Source organism: Ambystoma mexicanum, chromosome 6q (assembly GCF_040938575.1).
Source record: "Ambystoma mexicanum isolate Mex_15411 chromosome 6q, UKY_AmexF1_1, whole genome shotgun sequence".
In the NCBI taxonomy this organism is placed as follows: domain Eukaryota; kingdom Metazoa; phylum Chordata; class Amphibia; order Caudata; family Ambystomatidae; genus Ambystoma; species Ambystoma mexicanum.
Genome location: NC_090937.1, coordinates 485,586,504 through 485,608,795, shown reverse-complemented (window position 1 = coordinate 485,608,795; position 22,292 = coordinate 485,586,504). Strand labels below are relative to the sequence as shown.

At 44.8% G+C, this 22,292-nt stretch overlaps 1 protein-coding gene across 5 annotated transcripts in view; it reads right to left on the bottom strand.

Annotated features, from left to right (window-relative positions):
* Positions 1 to 22,292, bottom strand: part of CENPE (centromere protein E) — a 2,471,681-nt gene that overhangs the window by 2,375,735 nt on the left and 73,654 nt on the right. For all 5 annotated transcript variants that reach the window (XM_069630970.1, XM_069630968.1, XM_069630972.1 and 2 more), the window contains exons 2-4: positions 7,806 to 7,903; positions 1,808 to 1,897; positions 1,603 to 1,721 (exon numbers count right to left, since the gene is read on the bottom strand). In XM_069630970.1, the coding sequence (XP_069487071.1) occupies positions 1,603 to 1,721; positions 1,808 to 1,897; positions 7,806 to 7,903 (307 nt within the window). The remainder of the gene's footprint in view (positions 1 to 1,602; positions 1,722 to 1,807; positions 1,898 to 7,805; positions 7,904 to 22,292) is intronic.

Sequence of the window (22,292 nt, the reverse complement as noted above, 5' to 3'; positions counted from 1 at the left end):
GAAGGCAGAGTCGACCACTGGACGAAGGAATCCGAAGGAGGACTTGGACGAGACGCCTGCTGCAACTCCTGCACCGTTGGTTTGCCTGGTGAAGCCCTGCTGCTGTGCTGAAGCTCTGAATTTGTCTCGACTAGAGAAGCCCTGCAAGGATGACTTCTCCCCTTGGGTTGGTGGGACCAATCAACCCCAAAGTGAACTCGTCTGGACATCCTCTCGGAGCTGGCTGTACTTCCACTGCTGCTGCTGCAACCAAAGTGCCAGGGAGAGGAACACCAGATTGAGTGCATCACTTAAGTCGGACACTAGCTTCAGGAAGATCCTCCGACTCCCAGGAAGCAGGACTGACCAAGCCTGAGCCACCTCAACAGAGTGCTGGACCCCAGATGCAAGGAAAGCCTGGAGTGGTGAGCCGAGAACCGCAGTGGTGCTATTTGCTGAGACGTGAGGAGCTGAAACGGCAAAGTGCCACTGAATTGTAGTTTGCCCATTGCTGCCGCTGACCCTCCCATTGTAGTGCAGCAGTCCCTAGACGTCCTCCCTCTTGTCCCCACGACTGAGGCCTAGGAAAACCAGGATCTGCAGAGCTACACAGGAACAGAAGACAGCTAGAACCATTTCTTCTAACCAAAGATACTGCAAATCTAAGGGGACTTGCCTCTTGTTGTTGTAGCCTTACTTGTTCCCAGTTTAGACTGGTCTTGGTTGCCTTTTCAGAGTTGCTTGCAGCTTTGCCTTACAGAAGCCTCCCAGCTTGTACCCCTACATTGATTCTACTTTTTCTACAAAGACTTCTAAAACATTTTTAACGTACCTGCAAGAAGTGCTTCAGCTCACCTGGACTCTGTTCAATTACAATGGCTGTCTTGGCTCCCTGAGAGACACTTCTTACCTCTGACATTGTGCTTTACCTTTCCTCCAGGAAATGGTTAATTTACTTTGCATTGGGGGTTAAAAAGTACTTACCTGCTTCAAAATATTTGTTTAACCTTTCCTTTATTCGCAAACCCTTTTCTTTGCCCCAAACTCTGTATTGCTCTAAATGTACCAGTGATATATTAATGTGCACAGTGTCCTAGTTACTTAAATCACCCGAGGGTGTAGGAAGTGTGTGTGCCATCCCAAATGGGTACTTGCTGATTTAGAGAAACTAAGAGGGTGTATTTTGGAGTGTATTTGTGGGTCCCATATGTATTGCCCCTTCTGACGAAGGTTTACCGAACTGACTTAAAAATAATTGTTTGATCAAGAAACCTTGTGTGTAAGAGTTTGAGTACTAGTCATTGTACACCTCTGTGTAACACTACTGCTCACACTGACCCTTCTTGAGATAAGCCTGGCTGCTCAGCCACAGTACCAACCTGTGTAGTACAGACTTATACCAAAAGTGGTCAGTGAACCATTATACAAACTCAGCGACCTGCTCAAACTACACATTTCACGATTTGGAAATGGACACTGTAGAAGAATTGCATAGTGGCAATTGGTTTCAGGGGACAGGGGAACATATGTATGACATTAGATTCCATTGAAAAGTAGCACTCAAAACAAAGAACTATAATAAATGTGGGACTATGTGAAAAGAAAAAAAAATTGGAGTCTTACTTCTTTGACGACTTTAAAAACATCATGAATTGCTTGTGGTATAACACCACAAGATGTACTACTGCCCATCATGGTATACGTTTTCCCCGATGACGTTTGCCCATATGCAAAAATTGTCCCTATTGGGAAAAAAGAAGCAAAATGAATAATTGTATAATAAACATGTTAAACAACGCAAACTGAAAAACATTGAGAAAATGCTTACCATTGTATCCCTGGATGGCAGAATTAATTATAGGTATTGCCATTTCTTGGTATACCTTTTCCGTGGATTCCTCAGAATGGAATACACGATCTACAAAAAAGACATTAAATTAGCAAGTGAATAACAGTCTCCCAGACACTAATGTATTCAGTTAATTGCTCCCAACATACCCTTAGCAACAAAAAAAAGGCTGAAAAGATTTTTTTTTTTTTTTTAAAAAAGGTGGCAGATGTCTCAAGTTCCCCCCAAAGGTGGTTTGCTTTTCACTTTCAAAAGAGGCCAGATAATGTAAATGCTTATAACTAAAATCATCTTCTACATTAGGGGTAAACATATCATGATGCAAGCTACTAGCCAGGCATAACAAGGCACCTGATTGAAACCAGATGGGGCGTTTCAATTTACTTTGAAAAATCAAGCACCTCCTGAAAAGACAGTTATCACCATGCCTCTTCAAGATGGCACTGCTCAACAGGTTCAACTGCGGCACCTCATGGACAAATAGATACAGAGGCAGATGCTGTGGAGAACACTTCTCTGCCCATGGCCCCACTTGTTGATGTATGCGTGGTGCCCCCTACTGCACATTAAGTCGACCATACTGAATAACAATTGGATTTTGTCACAGACCTCAGCTGCAAATCTATGGCCCAGTGTATCCATCACTGGGGAGAAACCTGCTAGCTCCAAAGCCAACCTTGCTCCTTCACTTCCTTCTAAGCAATATGCCTATCATGCCCCTAGGATTGCAGGAACAGTCTAACGGTTTTATTTGCCACTGGGAAATGGGCCAAACTAGAAGAGGTCAATCCTTCAGCAGAGAGCCCTTTTATGATACAATGCTTTCTGCTGGACCCGTTTCGTAAAATCCCTCGGCTGAAAGTCCTTGGATCGCACATTATACATATTAGGTTCTATGTGATATTACTGCATTTTAAAGACCGAACACACAACAACCCGAATTTTTTCTGACGTTTTTGTGTTGGCTTTAAAATGCCTGAAATATCACATACTGCCTGACCAGCCCCAGCAAGGTGATCCCTTCCCCAACCCTACCCTCTCCCGCTGGTTGCCTGGTTAACAGGGGGGACTTCAACCACCCCCCAGATCCTCACCCATTTACCCATCCACCACCCCCTGCCCAGCACAACACACCCTTACTCCCCCACACATACGTAGACACTCACCTGAAACTCGCGCAACAACGCCTCTGGGTCTCGCTGTGCCCGCGGCACGGGCATGACAGATTAAGAAAGACCGCTCTGTGTGGCCACAGAGCAGTCTTTCTAAATCTATCTTTTTTTCTCAGTAATGTGAAAACTATTTTTTTCACTTAATTCCACATATTGAAACCTGAGACTGACAGCCCATCTAACTGGGTCGTTGCCGAATTTGTATCACCAATTGTGGGGAATTGTTGAGTTCTTGTTTTCCTGAAATCTAATCACTGGGTTACTAATTAACAGTGCGTTGTAAACCTACTCTTAATTCCTTACCCACCAAGATCCCTCTGGCTCCCCCTCTCCAGTTTAAGAGGTCTACATTAGGGTATAACCATACCACAGAAAGAGCCATCTAGGTTTCTTCCTTCATTAAACCAGTGGAAAAGCCTTCTGGTTGTCATTGGCAATCACTGACGCTCCGACTTATCGGATTGCATCAAATGGCTCTCTTGGAACACATGTGGATTTAGATCTTTTTTGTCATTCAGTGGGTTTCTCATATCATCTAGTGATATTTTTCTTTTACAGGAAACCTAGGTGTGCAGAGATTTTAGCATCAATGGTCATAGTATTATTAGCCACCCCGCAACTTCCAAGGAGAGGGTCCTTCCCATTGGGGGGGGGGGGGTTGTAGGGGGATTGGCAAAGGCCCAATTTAAACAGAGAATGTACTGCTGGGCCTATCATTCACTTTGCCCTGTCTGCTGTCCTCAAGGGTCCCTTTATTCCAGCCAACAGGAGTTTGATTATAAATCTTTCCTGTAGGCCCCGCTGCAAAAAATTGTCCAGAATACCATTGTGAAGTTATTACTTCGATGGTTTGAGCAACATCCTGGTAAACAAAAGTGATTCTTACTGGTGATTTTAATGTTTGCTGATTAACTAAATGGTGTCAATAATTCCTGCTCAAAGGTTGAAAGGAACTCCAGTGATCATGGGTGTTGACAATTTCTAAATACATTTTATCTAATTTTATTTGTTGATAGCGCCCAGACCCAGAGGTAACAGCATAGCACTGGAAATTTGAGCAGAAAGTGGCAATGCAGTGGGCGAGAGTTGCCAGGTATTGGTTGAAAAGCCAGGGCGAGAGGTTCGACCCCTGGGGAACACCAGAGGTAGAGAGGAAGATAGATGAAAGAAGGACCCAAGTTGGACCTGGGAGGGTCGATCTGAGAGGAAAGAGGTCAGCCAGGCAAGAGCCTGATCAGTGATACCCAGGTTTTCACAGAGACGGTTGAGCAGGATGGTATGGTTGACCGTGTCGAAGGCAGAAGAGAGATCGAGGAGGATGAGGAAAGAGGGAATGTTAGAGTCAAGATTGGAGAGCAGATCTTCACAGATGTTCAGGAGAGCAGTTTCCGTGCCTGAGAAGACGTGGACTAATGGTAAAGTCGCTTCCAGCAGTGACTTTTTTTTATTGACTCCACTCAGTAGAGGCGGAATAATGCCTTGTACAATCATTTTACTACTCTCAGTGACCACACCCTTCTATCATGGTCTCAGGCTTTGTCTGAGCCCATGGTAACCTTTCGCTCTTGTATTGAAGTTGAAGTGAATCTCCAGGGACATTATTTGACTGATTCGAACGTTAAGAAATTTAAAAGTGTTGATTTGCACTGGTCATTATGTTCTGGAAAATCCATTAACACAGAACAATTGGGATATTAGTGATATGATGGCTGGGTTTGTGTGTATGTTACATCTGAAACAACCTTGGTGCTGTCCTAACAAAAGCTAACCTGGGGCTGTTGGACCTTTTAATACATCAAAAGGAAAAAGGTCTAGCGGAGGGCGGTTGCCTCTGTTAAGGGGATCCTGCTTGCTGTCTCATGTGGACAGGAAAACGCTAATACGCTCCTTCTCCACCCCTTACAAGAATTGGTTGAAACAATACAAGTGTTCGATTAATAACGCAAATTGGAAATTTCTCTTTGGTCTGTTGGGTGGTAATAACAGCAAAATGTGTGTTAGTATGGGTATAGGAAGTTCCTAGTGGGGACTGCTCCTTCGGAACCGAACCCCATTTCTGAACCTGTCTGGACTAACCATATTATTGAACTTTAATTTTACCATAACCTAGCTGTGGCGGGACAGGATATTCAATACCAGGAAGACAACATAATGGAGAGTTTCGAAGTAGATGACATCCTAGAGGTCATCAATAAAGCTTAAAGCATCTCGTGCCCCCAGCCCAGATACAGTTGCTAACTGTTGAAGCAACTGTTCAATCGGATCCTGGACCAAGGAACATTCAGTCCAGTTGTAGAGAATCCAGACTTGTCCCGGTGCATAAAAAGGGGGATAGGATGGATCCCTCCAACTATAGGCTTTTAGCCATGCTCGACTCCAGTTCTAAAATATTCTCTTTCCCAATATTAATAAAACTAAAGTGGGTGGAGGAGAAAGATCTTTTGAAAAAGTTCGACTGGATTCAGACGAGCACACAGCACTGCCCATAATATTTGTGCACTTCACTGAGTGATGGCGGACGTTCTAAGTCGGCTTAACAGGAAATTATTTGTATGTTTCATCGATTACGCCAAGGCTTTTGACTGCGTGTCAGGTCCTACTTTATGGAGTAAACTTCCAAAATGGGGCTTAGATCTTAAGTTTATAAGGCTACTACACTCCGAAACCACAGTCACTGTTCGGCCAAGCCATAACGGCACCATTACTCTGCCTATTAAAACAAATAGAGGCCTCAAACAGGAGTGCGTACTTGAACCCTTTTAACATCTTGTTATATGGATGGCACAATTAGATCTTGCCACAGTCCTGTCCCCCCCCCCCGGCCCCCCCTTCTTGGCAAGGAAGCCTTTCTGACGGTGGCTTATGCTGACAACACAGTGTTACTTGATTTTACTCCCATTGGGATACAACACTCCATGGATGCACTCCACTATGTTGCCACTGCAAAGAGTATGAAGATCAGATCTTCCAAATCAAATTTTACGATTTTTGGTGGCAGCTCAGGGAACAGAATTCCCTTCAATTGGAAACTGGCAAATGTTATATTGGTGCAGTTGATAGCTATGTATATCTAGGCTTCCCTATTACATCTAGGCCAGCGATTCCCTATTATGGTGAATTTATCATGAAAAAAATTGCTCGAAATTAGGACATTCTTTGTTAGGAAAGGAGGTCACAACATAGAAGGCCTCCTTACCATATATAAAAAGAGCATTATTCCCATCTTTTATACAGCTTGAAGCTCTTCCAGCATGCCATGCTACAGGGCTACATAAAAAGTGAGGGGAAATTGTTTAGATCAGTATAGGGTGTCCCAAAAACGGTGCCTGTTGAGGCCTTAATAGGCAAGCTTGGGTTACCATCCGTTAGGTCCTTGTGGTTAGTTCAGCAATTCTCATTTTATCTAGAGCTATGTACCCTCCGATTCTGAAACTCTATTGGTAGCCTCTCCGAAGAGGTTCCAGATTAGTTTGTACAGGATTTGCAAATATCTGTGCTGGCTCATCTATAAGATATTGGCCTGACCTTCGATCAACCTCTCAACCTCCCTAATGCCCATGTAGTTCTAAAAAGTCAAACTATGGCTTGGGAACGATGTGAAAATATGACTAAACTTCAAAGCAAAAAGATTTGCAGAATTTTGTACTTGGGGGGTGGGGGTCTTTGAACACACCTGTACATATTTGACGAAAATGTGTTCTCTAAAGTTGAGATTTATTATCTACTGCTGCTTTAATATGCTGCGCACTATTGAGCATTTGAGGCTGACGTGGCATTCGACACAATGAAAGACGTTGTCTCTGTCACCAGGCAATCACAGCGGAAAAAGGTTCTATGTTGATTCATTGGCCTTTTTTGCGTGGCTTTTTTTGCTGATAATTTTTTGCGGTAAAAATGCACCACTTTATTTTTTTATTTGGGCCCCCCCAAAAACTCATTATGTATTCCATACACCCCAACCTACCCCTTATATGGATGGCCTTACGCCCCTCAACCCCATATTTTTCATTGAAGATTTTCAGCAAAAACATTTAGGCAAAAAGAATTCTGGGGAAAAAAAAATAAATAAATAAATAAATAAAATAAGGGCTGATGAATGAACGTCGTACCATCGAAACCAGCCATGATGTTCTTGCATCTAGAGAGGTTTTAAGGGTGAATTATATTAAGGGATATCACCTCTTAAGTCTAGAGGAAAGCCTATTCACAGATACATTTTGGAGCTTTGGTGATTACATCTGCAGCTTTTTATATTTGGAAGGAGGAACTTGCACTTTTGGATTGTGGTCGTATTCAATATTTTAAAATAACTGATGCTATGGATTTTATGTAACTGATATTTGAGTTTTAATTTACAATTTTAATTGTTAATATGTGAAATGAATTAGTTAATTGTTGTATATTTTATGTTTTGCTTTGTGTAGTGCAAAAGTTTATTAACCAAACGCACTAAAAATAAAAATGTGTAATGTGGGGCTTTGGGAGTGCAACCTTCTTATAAGGTGAAAACTAACAGAGGAGCGATTCAGAGTCTCAGCCATTGGGATCCAGGATTTTCTGTGAAGCATTTTGCCCTTGTGTCAAGTATGCATTAGGAGCGGCCACCTCTCGTTTTATAGGAATTTAGTTACTGTCATTTGTTGGGTGCCTGAGCTGCAAGGTGAAGCAGTGTCGTGACATGCATGTGTTCATTTTGCAATCAACACAATAAAGTTTATAGAATTCCTGAAGAGAAAATGCTGAAAAGAAAAAAAACGTTACCAAACGATACGTTAGTAGTCTTCTCGTAACTTCATGTAGCTTACCAAAACTGAAAGACTTTGTGCCATCTATTTGTAGTATGCTGTTGCCTTCCGTCTTCCAACACAGTGCCACAGAATCTGCCTGTTGCTTGTTTTTTTCCCTAAAAACAAAGAACAAAAAAACATGACTATGGCCTCTACAACAGTTATAGGTCTTGTTCAAACGCAAAATTCAAATACCACGCCATACTTGTGCAATCATTTTACTAGTGTTTGGGGATCTGGGTAATGGGTCATTTTCTACAATCGGAGGACACACTGTGGAAATCGCAAAGCCAAGTCCAATAGCAGCCGATGAAATGCATTTGGGCAACAAAAAAAAAATACAGGTTAAGCTTGCACTGCCACAAAAATTTGAGCACATGCAAACTAGTAAAACAGTGCCTAGACCAATTGGGTTACCTCTTAAACATCGAGGATTCACGTTTGGATACAGGTCTTCACCTACATAAGTGTAAAACACACACACATGCACATCTGACTGCACCCCGGCCTAGCAAAACAAAGTCGGTAAGCAAAATAATCAAACTGGTGTATATGAATCTACCTCCCAATGTATTGGTGCGTTTCACATGGCCCTACAAGTAAACTGGCAGAGAGTGGACCCTAAACTACAATAGTGTGAACACATGCCTTAGCAGCAAGTTCACACAAAACACTGATGCACCCCTTTGTCTGCTCTCCAATCCTTTTCCTTCAACCACCAAAATGCAACAATGACTTTAGGGAAAACCGCTTGTGTTTACGTCCTCACCATGCTGTGCCTATTTTCAGTACACCCAGGAGGATTCCAAAGCATTAAAAACAGCTGCAGGAGATTTTGGGGGCTGAGGGGATGGGTGGGCGTGGGAGAGTGAGGTGAGAGGAAGCCCATTTTTAGCTTTGGCTATTAGGTGGCGCTGAAAGTGCTACCTATAAAGCCAAGACTATTGCCATTAAAATAAGAGCTTTAACATGAGAGCTTGAAACAGGGGCTTTGGATGCAGGTTTGTTGTAATGCTTTTCAATGCAGGTTGGCATGAGGATGGATACATGGTAATTTGACCATGTGTCCCAACCATTTAACGCCCATCGCCAAGTGAAATATATAGGAATTTGCTCCCATTCCCACTTATTTCCCTTCCAGCCACACCTCCTTTTGCACTCTTTGGCCCAATTTCTACTGTGTGGTGAATTTGTCAGCCATTTTTACTTCCAAATGGCGGTCGTCATCTCTTAATGTTATTTTAAAGTTATTGCACTTGATTGTTGCTTTTAAGAATATTTACAGCATCTTTTAAGCTATGTAATATATTTGGTTTTCAAAACAAAGTAGTTTTGTTAAAGATACGGGTTTTATAAAATGGCTTTCAAATTCTCCATATACTGATCTGTGGGTGGTGTTTCTAGTGTCTCTGGATGTAAACACAACCTGATTGGCTGGGCAGATCATGTCAGGAGGATGCCATTGGTTCTGCAGTCTGTTTCTGTACAGAGGGCAGCCATTTTATTTCAGCTTTCAGAAGTCCCATCCTCGATCACAGCCTATGAGGACTCAAGCCCATGGTGTTCCAAACAGCGAGCACTCTCATGGACGCCTACATTATACAGTGTGAAGCGTTCCATAATATCAGAGTGCCCATATCACTAATCGCTGTACATTCATGTAATACAGCTCCCTTGCGTTTCCGACCCATATCATGGCATGCCTTTCATCTTTTGCATTCTGTCCTGACTGCCTTTCTTGGCTCTCGGCGGATCCGAGATCTGGCACCAGATGTGTAGCCGGATCTCGGGATCAGGCCAGAGTCAGCCCAAACAAACCATACCATTAGCGCTCTGCCCTGGACCGTTTAAAAAAAAAACAAAAATAACAAAAACACCTGCTACAGCATGGAGTAGGGGGGCAGAGCAGCACATGGCGCTATAAGCGCTCTTCTGCCTCCGCCCCCCTATGTATACACAGTAGGACACCACACAGATTACAGTGCGGAGCCCGCGAAGGTGGGTGCTCGGCCGCTCCGTGATATAATCTACCCTGTGCGAGCGCACTGTGCACACAGAGCAGATTACTCAGTGCACAGTGATCGCACAGGGCAGATTAGATCTGAGCCCCCACCTTGGAGGGCTCAGAGTCTAACCTGCCACACAGTGCAAGCAGACTTTGCACAGAGCATTTTACATTGTGTACTCTCTCCCCTCGGGTGCTTTAATTTTAAACCCGTTTCCGTTGGTTCTCTGGTGCTTGTTCTGATTTGGTTATATACAAATAAAAACAGCGCCAACACACATTCAAATCTGCCCTATAATAAAATGCAGCACATCAGATTAGTTATACATTATCTGATGTGCTGCATTTCCAGTGAATGTGTAGGGATCCTCGTGACCCTGCTAACTTTTTATCTTGGCTTGGAATGTGCAATGGCACCAGTGGAATCCGCCATCATTGCCGGGCCCAGTCCGGGTCCCCTGATCGCTCTTTTCGGATGCCTTCGGGTGAATGCACGCTTTACAAAATCAGTTAACATAACATCACATTCTTTTAGTTTCGAAATAAAAGCTTTGCGTAACGCAGCACGTGCTGCCTTCCGGCTACCTGCTCTTTCATTGCCCCACCTCGCTGTGGCTGTTGCACGCGTACATGCTTTGCAGGCCCTAAACAAGAGCATGAGGTCGCAGCAACGGAGCAGAGAGGCGCCTCTGCGCACGCACAGCTACCTCTTCTCTTTAAAATTTTTATTTTTACATAAATAAACATGAACATGAACAATCCAATAAACACATAGCCAATCAATTCAATATAAATAATCAACATATCAAAACCAATTTAAAAATATTCATCAATGTACTAAAAATAGAACCGGTTGAAGAAGAACAAAAAAAAGAAAAAAAAAAAAAGAAAGAAAAAAAGAAAGAAAAAAAGGAAAGAGAAAGGAAAAAAAAGAGCAAATGCAGGAAATGAGGACTAAGAATACTAATTGCATGAACCATACAAAAAATTCAATAATAAAACAACCAATGCACATCCTGTAGATGTCATACAACACAATAGTGTACAAGGATATGTATATATTGTCCCAGATCAAAGTTCTGCTTTACCCATAGGCATCAAGAAAGCAGCCCCAAATGTCCCAAAACTTGTCAATGTCATCAGTGAGTTTGTAAATAGCTCTTTCATATGTTGAAATTGTAAGAAGCTCCTCCACCCAATCATCAATGTTGAAAGAATTACTCGATTTCCAGGACCTCAAAATGAATTTTTTAGCAACCATAAATGCACGTAGCAGCCAAACTTTCTTTCCAAAGTCAATTTCCTCCAGAAGAGAATCATTGCCTAAAATGAATAATGAGGCATTCATGGGGATTGCAATGTTTAAGACCAAGCTTAATCTCTCACATACCTTTTCCCAGAACTGCATCGTTTTAGGACAGGACCAAATCAAGTGACTCAGAGATCCTCTAGAACATTTACATTTCCAGCAAAGATTGTTGTCGAAAAGTTGTCTCCTGAATAGTTTCTCCGGCGTCCAATAGGCCCTAAACAACAACTTCGTTTGAGAAGCTCTGAGGGACCAATCCAAACTCACCAAACGAGTGTTCTCACAGCACCTTCGCCAACATCTGAAGTTCACATCTTCCCCCAATTCCTCCGCCCACAGAGCAGGTAATCTCGGATCACCTTTCCGAGTAGCTTTTATGATACTATACTAGGTAGAAGCAGGGTGAGATGCACTGAGGCATACAGTTATAGCTGCCTACGCTTTGTGGCACCTCAATACAAGCCGAAATAATAATCTTCAACTTTCGATATTCGGCAAATGAGCATTCCGTCATATCATATCTCTGGCCAAGCTGAGTGAACGTTAACCAGTTCTCCCCATCAAACAAATCTCCAATGTATTTGATCCCAGCCACAAACCATTCCGTCCAAAACAGAGTTTTGCCCTGATACTTCAAGGCTGGATTATTCCATATGGAGGCATCTGGATGTAAATATGGATCTGCACTCACACGGATTGAGAGTTCACACCAGCAGTCTTGTAAGAATGAAGTAAGGGCGCCGATTTTTCTTGATTTATTCCTTCGAGTGGTTAGCAGAGCTCTCGGGTCTAATTGGGATACAGCACTGCATCCCCAAGATAAGAGGTCAAAATGCTCAGACTGTACATCTCCAGAGTCAATACCTTTGCACAAATGTCAAGTGGAAAAGGATAAATGGTAGTGTGAGAAATTAGGCAAATTCATTCCCCTCAATTTCAATTGGAGTTGAAGTTTCCAGATTGCAAGTCTCGGAGGCTTCCCATTCCAAATAAAGTTCAGCATAATCCTATTGACCTCCTTAAAGATGTTTCCTGGTATCTTAATGGGGAAGTAATTTGTCCGAGGAGCCAGGTTCAACTTCAAACAGTCGATTCTGCCCCATGTCGATAACTTCAAAAGACTCCACCTCATCAAATGTGATTTTAGAGTCGGAAGAATCCAAGCAAAGTTAATGGCAGGTAACTTCACTACGTCTGCTCCAATCCATATGCCAAGATATTTCAGCTTTTCAGCACACCACCTGAATTGAAATTGAACACCTGTATGTCGTTGACACAACCCATTGATTGGAAGGATCCCGGATTTACTCCAGTTAATCTTATATCCCGATATCACGGAGAAGGAATGAATGTCTTGCATCAAATAAGAAATACCAACAGCCGGGTCTTGAAGGGCAATAAACAAATCATCAGCATATAACCAAACCAAATTATTCAGACCATTTCCAATTACCGGTTGAAGGCGTACATCCCCCCTTAAGCTCACTGCTAGAGGTTCCATAGATATAATAAAAAAGGAGAGGTGAAAGAGGGCAACCCTGCCTTGTACCACGATGAAGCTCAAACGGATCAGAAATAAGTCCATTCGTCACCACACTTGCAGGAGGGTTGGTATATAACTTAACCCATCGCTGGAAATCTTGCACAAAGTTCATCTTCCCCAAGCATGCAAATAAAAAGTTCCATTCAACATGATCAAATGCCTTTTCAGCATCCAGGGAAATGACCGCACTGGCAATTGGTTGATTATGCCCTTTCTCAATGGTCAATAGCAGGCGCCTCATGTTGTCCGCCACTGCCCTACCAGAGACAAAACCCACTTGATTCTCATGTACCAGACTTGAAACCACCCTATTTAACCGAACAGCCAGGATCTTGGCCAGTATTTTGCAGTCACAGTTTATCAGACTGATCGGTCGATAATTCTCACATCTGGTAGCAGATCTGTCTTTCTTCCTCATCACTGTAATCAATGCATGTCTCATTGAATCCGGCAGTGAACCAGATTCAAAAGCAGCATTAAAAACATCACACAAAAGCTGTAGTGCGGAATCAGGGAGGGCCATATAAAATTCATTAGGTAGTCCATCAGTGCCAGGTGATTTACCCATGGTTAGTTTTGAAATTGCGTGCTGATCATCATCTACTTCCACCTTCCCTTCTAAACTCATCGCATCATCTGTTGTCAGGCTAGGGATAACATGAGAGTCAAGGAAGTTTTCAATTTCATCATTTCCACAGGACATATCCGAGGCATAGAGTTTTTCATAGAAGCCACGGAATGAATTGTTAATCTGTTTTTGCTGCGTCTCCAATGTGTTAGTAAGACTCCTTATTGCAGGAATGAAACGATCGCTTTCAGCCATCTTCAGCCGATGTGCCAGCAATTTCCCTGCCTTCTCACCATTCTCAAAATAGTTAATTTTTTGTCTAAACAGTGCATAATCAACTTGGCTAAAGACGAGTTTGTTAAGTTCATACTTAGTTTTTCGTAGTTCATTTTTTGTATTTTCATCTCTGCTTGCTACAAACAGAACATCCAGGCGCTTAGCTTCAGAAGAGAGTCTCTGAATTTCTTTCGTTCTCAATTTCCTTTCTTTGCCAGTTTTTGAAATCACTATCCCCCTAACAAAGCATTTCAGAGCTTCCCATACTGTTGAAAGTTGAATATCGGCAATCCTATTAATTAAGATGAAGTTATCAATTTCCTCCGTCACCTCCTGTCTGATCTGGTCATTTTTCAGTATATAAGAGTTCATTCTCCACCTTGGAGATTTAACAAAAGAGTATTGCAAGGACAATCGCAATGAAATAGGTGCGTGGTCAGATAGGGCAATAAGGGCAATAGCCGAGTCATAGCAACTGGAAGTCACTCGGCCAGAGGTCAAAAAGAAGTCAATTCTAGAATATGTGTCATGACACTGTGAATGAAAACTATAATCCCTGTCCCACGGGTGCTCCAGCCTCCAGATGTCAGCCAGGTTGAACTCCTCAATAAAATTCTCCAAGGATCGTTTGCATCTATTCGGTGTCCTAGTATAATCTCCATTTGATTGATCCAAAGCAGAGTCCACGACCTGATTGAAATCACCACCCACTACAATGGAGTCCATATTAAAACTTTGAAGCAATTGAGCCACTTCATGAAAAAAGATTGGATCATCCAAATTTGGTACATACAGATTGCATAGTAGAATGTCCACAACTTGAATTCTCACCAGAACGCAAATAATTCTTCCTTCTTTGTCTCCCTTGCTCTTGATGACTGATATAGGCAGATTCTTTTTCATAAGTATCGAAACACCTCTTCTACTAGAGGAATGATTAGAAAAATAAGTATCTCCAACCCAACCTCTTTTCAATTTTTCAGCCTCTGAGTCATCTAAATGTGTCTCCTGGAGGAATGCGATGTCACAAGAGCATGAACGCAGTCGAGATAAAATCTTAGTCCTTTTCACCACATTGTTGATTCCATTAACATTCCATGAGACAATATTCAGATGATCCACAATTTTAGTACGCATGGTCTCATGCTACAGGTAGAATTTCGAGACATATTATAACATATGCAATTACAATCAAAGAACAGGATAGAAAAAGAAAATAGAAAAAAGAAAAGAAAGAAAGGAGTAAAGGTAAAGCACATGCCCATAAGGGGCAACAAACACTAGAATATGCTAAAAATAGTAACAAGTAGATGGCACACTGTACAGATACAGCAGCAAGGCAACTAAAAGTATAATGTCACTGAACACTAAACTTTCAGTAAACTCCAAACTCAAGTCTCCCGTCCCCACCCTAAATTTACACACAAACCTGGAACAGAACTCTATAACATCCACATATAACAAGGACAACCTATTCACATTAGCCAAGCATAGTACAACCCGTCACCAGTATCAATCTACAAACTATCAGATCTTACCCCTTACAGGCAGCATCAGAATATATAGTCAAATCCAACTACACTTTCACTACATGACAAGGTCTAACTTCACATATATCTGGGTCAAGCAGACACATCTAATCACCCTACAAGATTGAGGCACCAAGTCATAGTACCTCAATGAAACAAAAAGGCATGACCACAAAAGAAAGAGGAATGGCCATAATATTCCGAGGCTGAGGCAATTAAACAATTGAATGTTGCATCATGTACGTGGGATGATAACAAACCAAAGATCAAAGCATGTAGATCTTGATTAGACTCGATTATAGGTGAAAGGCAGTGTTAACATGAAAGGTAAATGATATGTGAGGCAACACCAACCATGTAATAATGCATTTAGAATCCCCCGCCAGGGCGTAGAAAGCGTATACATGAATAAAGATGAGCAAATATAAGGAAAGCAGCCATTTCACAAAAGAAGTGCACATCCATGTCAAAAACATCTCGTCAATGCACACATCATCAATCTATATCATTCCAGTACAGCGCTGCTCTCCTCACAGCCATCTCTTCGGCTGCATGCTGGCTGGAGTCAAGAGGAAAGTGCCTCTGGCCACCCTCCGGCTGTCTAAAGTAAGCTCAGTGTACCTGGGGGGCCCCGAGCTGACCCCCACTGGTCACTTTCTGGCTTGTGTCGGGTGCCTAGTCCCTTTAGATCACTGGCTGCCTGATCGCAAAGATGCTGCCCTGGCAAAGGCTTGTTTAGTATTAGTGGCAAGGATTTACACTCCGACGTCTGCAACAATGAGGGTCTTCACATGGAGTTAAGGGAAGGTGGATGGTTGCCTGTTCGTACTCAGCTCGGCGCTTGTCGCCAGTGTTGAGGTGCCATAAGAATGGGAGCACAGGTAAATTCAGCATTGCTTTATAAACCATCCACCCATCAGTGGTCCCTAACCAACTGATATACTTCAGACATTCAAACCGCCCCCCGAGTGCCATGTGCCTGACAATATTGATGGAAGTGATATGCAGCAGAAGACACCAGGTTTATCCAACATTGGCAAGTTGGAGAACATCAGGTAGCTAGATGGCGTCCAAGGCAGAGTTGGGTGGCGTGAGTGACACATTTACAATTAGTACAAAGTTAAGATCGAGTATAATATGATAGGTGAGCAACGTTCACAGTTTCACATCATGAGCCAGGCTCCGCAATGGCAATTGGAGCCAGGTGGTCTTTAATCCACAGGATTCCAATAACCCCACTTATCTTTTTTTTTCTTTTTAACTGAGAAAAGCCGCTTTCTTTGACAATCGTGCTTCTCCGTCAGCCGCTCGGTTATTCGTCTACACTTTTTCAATATCATAGCGGTGCCATCCTCCATTGGCCACCCCCTTTCAGGGGGGTGAGCAAGACAAAAGACCATAACAATTGTTACCCTGCAAATAAAATACTGACAACTGTTTACATTTGGAAACACAAGATCACATTTATTGGAGCATACAACAACAATACGTGGGCAGTCCCAGCCATAAGCAACTTCACAGTTCAAAAACCTTAGACTTCTAAGGGGCCCATAAGCAGGGCAATGTCATAATCTGAATGTTCTGGGGGGAACACTGGTCGCTTCAGGCTTAGCAGGGTAGCGGACATATGCTTCTGAATAGAACTGTCAAGCAGTACTTCTTCCTCAGGAGCACCGACTCTTGTTGACATTTAGTCTCATCTGTCCCTAAGGAACTCCATGCCCATCGTCCGAATTTGGCTCGAGTGCAGCCATCGGGAAACCGCTCATGGACGAAACTGCAGCGTCAAACTTCTCCCCGGCTAGGACTGCCCCGAACTCCGCCTGTGAGAGGAAAAGGAAAATTAATAGCTGGTACAAAAAGTATGAACAAGCACATAGTGACTTACAACCTCAAAAAACACTGAAAAGCAAAGTTACCTAGCCGTACATAATGATAAAAGCTGTTTATATTAAGGTCCAAAGAACCCTACACCAATTCCTTGCACCTCATGAAATCCCTACATGTTCTACTCTAAACCAGAAAGGCGAGGGTGGGTGGGACTTCAAGCGGGGGGGCTGTGGAAAGAGACTGACTCCCAGTCCCCCCGCCTTATATCTAGTCCCCCAGGCGCACACAGGCTGTGGCTGGGCCCTGGGGACGCCCCTTCCTCCCGGAGGAGGCAAGGTGGGAGTTCAATCCCAGGAGGGGTTGTGGGGGGCGGGGGGGGTAGAGGTGTGGCCCGCTATGCAGGATGTCCCTCTAGCACCCCCCTACAAGGCTGGTCATCCCCTTAGCCGTGTCATTCCCCCATTGGCCACCCCCCTTCCAGGGCAGGGAGGTCGGGGGGAGCAAGACAAAAGACCATAACAATCGTTACCCTACTAATAAAATACAGACAACTGTTTACATTTGGAAACACATTTGGAAACACAAGATCACATTTATTGGAGCATACAACAATACGGGGGAAGTCCCAGCCCTAAGCAACTCCATAGTTCAAAACCATTAGACTTCAAAGGGGCCCATAAGCAGGGCAAGGTCATAATCTGAATGTTCCAGGGGGATACTCGTTGCTTCCGGCTTAGCACGGTAGCAGACATACGCTTCTGAATATAACTGTCAAGCAGTACTTCTTCCTCAGGACCCCAATCTTGTTGGTGAGTCGTCTCCACTATCCCTAAGGGACATGCGCATCGTCCAAATTTGGCTCGTATGCGGCCATCGGAAAACCGTCCACGGTCAAAACCGGAGCGTCAAACTCCTCCCAGCTAGGATTTCCCCTCGAACTCCACCACGCTTTGGGGGTGGGCCCCCGTCTCCCCCCACACAATAACTCCTACATACCAATGCTCTAGCTGCAACCGTCCTTCATCAGGGGCCCCCATAATAGCTGCGAGGAACAGATCATTCCCTTTGTCGGATAAATGCACCCCATCCGCCACAAAGTGGAAAGGGAGCAAATTTAGGCAAGCGGGTAAAACAAATCCCAGGTCCTCAGCCTTTGCAAATTTCTCAATTCCTTCGTTTAGTCTGCGCCTGGACTTCTCCATGCAATGTGAGACAACTTCCCACACCATTGTAATCTGGGTACCACCTCGGCCCACATGATGTCAGTGCCAGGTAATTCTTGCACCAGTGCACACAGGCCAACTTGAATCTGGGCCCATAATCGCCCCCTCCCCAGTATGGCGAGGTTTCCACCCAAATGTACCAATAGCACCCTTGGCACAGGTCTCCACTGCAGCGGCCTTTGCACTGCTGGCAACAAGGTGTGTCACCTCCTAGCTGGTGCCCCGATCCAAACCACCCTGTTTTTTTGCAATTCTAGATTAGGAGCCAGGGCCCATTGGCAGGCTGCGTTCTCAGGCCAGAGTAATAAATGAATGGCCCACAATCCATACTGCGTCATCTGTTGATAGAAATTGCATGGTTGAGAAACATTTTGAAAAAAGCATAATCCGCCATACCCATCAATTCTGTCCGTTAACATGCAGAGATACCCCCTGCATGCCCTAGTCAGTCGCTGTGCCGGACTCAGGCTTGCCCTGTGGCCTAACACAGCTGAAAGCAGTTTGATTGCCATCTGCCTATTTTCTGAATTGCTGGCATGCCATGTAAAAAGGCTGCTGTGGCAGCACGATCCAGAAACTGTGGGATGGCCATCCCTTGCCATCAATCCCCACTGCACCCAGCATGGTTGATCGAATTCTTTTAAACTGGTAGTTGATCAGTGTGGCTCCCCTAGAATGCATAAGGAGGGGGGCAGGCTGCTGGGGCCTCAAGGCCAAGGAAGCCCTTAACAATGCAACTGGACAACTTTTGCTGCAGTGGATTGGTGAAGCACAACCCACTTTCCTTGCCCCCTTGATCACTCTTGTACTGGCGCAACATAATGCGCAACACTTCCCGGTCGGCTTTTGAACTGAACTGCACATCCCTCAAGGCCAGATCTACCGGAGAGGTCCTCTTTACCTGTTGCCACCAATTCAATTACCCAGAAAGCCCCAAAAAATGCAAGTGAAAATGCTGCCCTGAACAGTGCCACCTCGAATCCATTAAAGCATAGCCCAGGCAAGGCGCATAACAGCTTCTGCAATAACTCAAAGTCGATGGGTTTCCGACCGTCCCACTTGGGTCCCTCAGCCAGCCCCATCCCTTCAATGCCATGCGTACCAAGAACTCTTTTGTTGGGCCCTTCAACCCCCTTAATTTGCCATGGAATGCTGTGGTTGCAAGGTACCCCATTGCCCAGCTCCTGCTCTTACCATTATCATGAGCACATACCACAAATGCACGTACCTGCTCTTCTACTGAACAGCCTGTTATTTGCAGTGTTTCTGCCACAGTCAAAAACTTACCGTAGCCCTGCCGGTAACTGGATCTAACGTCTGGTGTGAGCCATCGCTCCCCCAAGTTCCAGAGCGTCTTGTCCACGACACCAGCTGCCACCACTCGCTCCTGAACAATGCCACCTCCTTCCTTGAAGTTGGATGGGCCTCCCGAAAATTGCACCACTGAAAACAAGAAAAGGCATCGGCAGCAACATTCACCACACCCTGTATATGTCATGCCTTGAACAGAATATTCCTTCGCAAGCATACCTCTACCAATCGCCTTAAAAAGGCTCAGCACCACCAGGCATGATGCAGACTGCCTGTTTATGGCCTGAACCACAGCCTTGTTATCACACCAGAAGCACACCCTCTTGTTCCCCAGTTCCTTGGGCCACAGTGTGAGTGCTAGGACAATAGGGAAGAGCTTCAATGTCATGATATTCTTTGTCCTGCCTGCCCTTCTTGTGCCACTGGGCCGGCCATTTTTGGGTGCAACATTCCTGCTCCAATATTACCCCAAAACCGTCACTCACTGAAGCATCCGAGTATAACTAATTCACCACTGGTCTGCCACGGGCTTCTCCACAATAGCACCCCCATTAAACTACCAGAGGAAGGCTCTCCACATGCGTAAATCATCCTTCAAGCCCGACCCCAGGCAGATGCAATGGTGCCCCTGGGAAACTCCGGCCGTCGCCCTTGCCAATCTGCGAGGGAACACCCGGCATGCCGGCATGACCTTGGCCGCAAAATTAAATTTCCCCAACAATTGCTGTACTCATTCCAAAGTGGTCCTGTCTTTTGGCAAATAGGTTCTCCATCTCTCTAATCAATTCAGACCCCTTCTCTTGTGGCAACCTGCAAGTCCCCTTTATCGTATCTACCTCAATACCTAGAAAGGGCAATACCTCAGTGGGTCCTTTTTTTTTTTTCAGGTGCCAGTGGGATCCCCATTCTGGCCATCAAGTTTGTGAAGGAAGACAGGGCATGACTACAGTCCATTGATCCTCCCCCACCCCCCCCCACTCCCGGCCCATGAACACAGTCATACAGATAATGAATGATGTCACCCCGCTGTTCCACTCTGCGCGCTGCCCACTCCAAGAATGTGCTAAATGCCTCAAATAGTGCACAAGACACTGAGCAACCCATTGGCATGCATTTGTCAATGTAGAAAACGCCCTCCCAATGAAACCCCAAAAGGGGAAAACTGTGTGGGTGCACTGTAAGAGTCGGAATGCGGACTCTATGTCCACTTTGGCCAAGAGTGCCCATCTCCTCGTGGTGGTGACCATCAGCATGGCCTGGTCAAACTAGGCATAATGCACTGAGCAGAGGCCCTGTTCCAGCCAATCATTAACCGAGTCCCCTTTCGGGCTAAGAAAGGTGGTGAATCAACCTAAACTTGCCCTTCTCCTTCTTGGGCAAAATGCCCAAGGATGAGTATGCAATTGGGGGGCGGGGAAGGGAAGGGGCCTGCCACCCTACTAAGCTCCACCTCCTTCTCTATCTTCTGTCTAATCACCTGGGGCTGCTGGAGCGCTGAAGGGGTGTTCCTGGCCATCCAACCTGTCAGTGGCCCCCCTGTAGGGGGATCTTGAACCCCTTGCTAAAACCCTCCCACAAGAAATCCCAATCCTTCACCCTTGGGTAGTCCTGCAGGAATTCCAGCAAAACTACCTTGTCTACCTGGGACGGGCCTTATACCCATACCCAATTACTGGCCCCCTCTGTGTTGGCCTCTGTCCCTAGAGCCCCCCTCAGTCTTAACAGTGTGTAAATCGGGTGGCTCCCCCCACAGTTGGAGTATTGGTGTGGGAATCTGCACCTGGGCCCCCCACATACATGACCCTTTGTTAAAAGATCTACAGGGTCATCCTGCCATGGAGCGCCTTAGTGCTTGGTCATTCCCCCTCTGTCCTGAGGGGTTGAATGATAGGGCTGCCAATCACTCTTTTGGTTCTGCTCATACTTGCCATACCATGGCTTCCTTGAGCCTCTGGACATCTCGCCATTTGGCTTACTGACCCTATCCTTACCTCCCATGAATGAAACCCAACCTTCCATGTCTTTTTGATCCCATGTCCTCCCGGGTACCAGAGCCATTTTGGACCTAAAATCCCAGTCATAATCGATCCATCCCGTGGAGTCGTACTTCGTATGTTCACTTATGATCAACCCCCTGTATTACACAAAGCCGAACCCTGACTTGGATCTTTCTCCATCCAGACTGCTACAAATAAAGAGAAAGCCATCTTCCAATGTATGTATGTTCTCCTCAGGCTTGTTCCTTTTCAGTCTCTTCTGGTCATCTTCCTTGCCAATAGGAATGTCAGGGCCTGCTGTCTCAAACAAAACAGTGAGAATATATCAAAATACTGCCTCGTCCAGATCCTTTCTTTGACCTGCATCGGGATATGCCATGCCATGATGGATCTGCCAGACAATTAGGGTGCTATTGTTACTAGTGGAAGGGGAACCTCTCCTACAACACCCCCTCCAGTGCTAACCTCAGTGGTCGCCCCAGCGAATTCCCCAGACTGCTGAGCGGGCTGCTGCGCCGATTGATAAAGGGGGGGGGCAACCCCAGCGGCAGAGCAGACAGGAACTGCAACCCTGTTCCCCCGAAAACTGTCTGGTTCTGTAGAGCTAAAGAACTCAGGGAAGCCGTACCCCCTACTGCACCTGAAACCCCTCCGATGGCAGCCGGCTCCGGATGGGCTTCCCACACCTCTCTAATGGCTATGCTGGGTGAACCTTCAGGTGGTGCCAGCACCGATCCCCGCAATAATTTCAACATCTCACTTAGTGTCTCATTCAATTTCTCACTCGTCCCTGCAACTACTGCCAGGATTGAATTTAAAACTGCTATTTGGTTGTTCACCAGTGAGTGCAATTGTAGCCTCAATTGTATTACCCAACTCAATGACTGTAGCAGCCCCCGGTGTACCTATTGGAG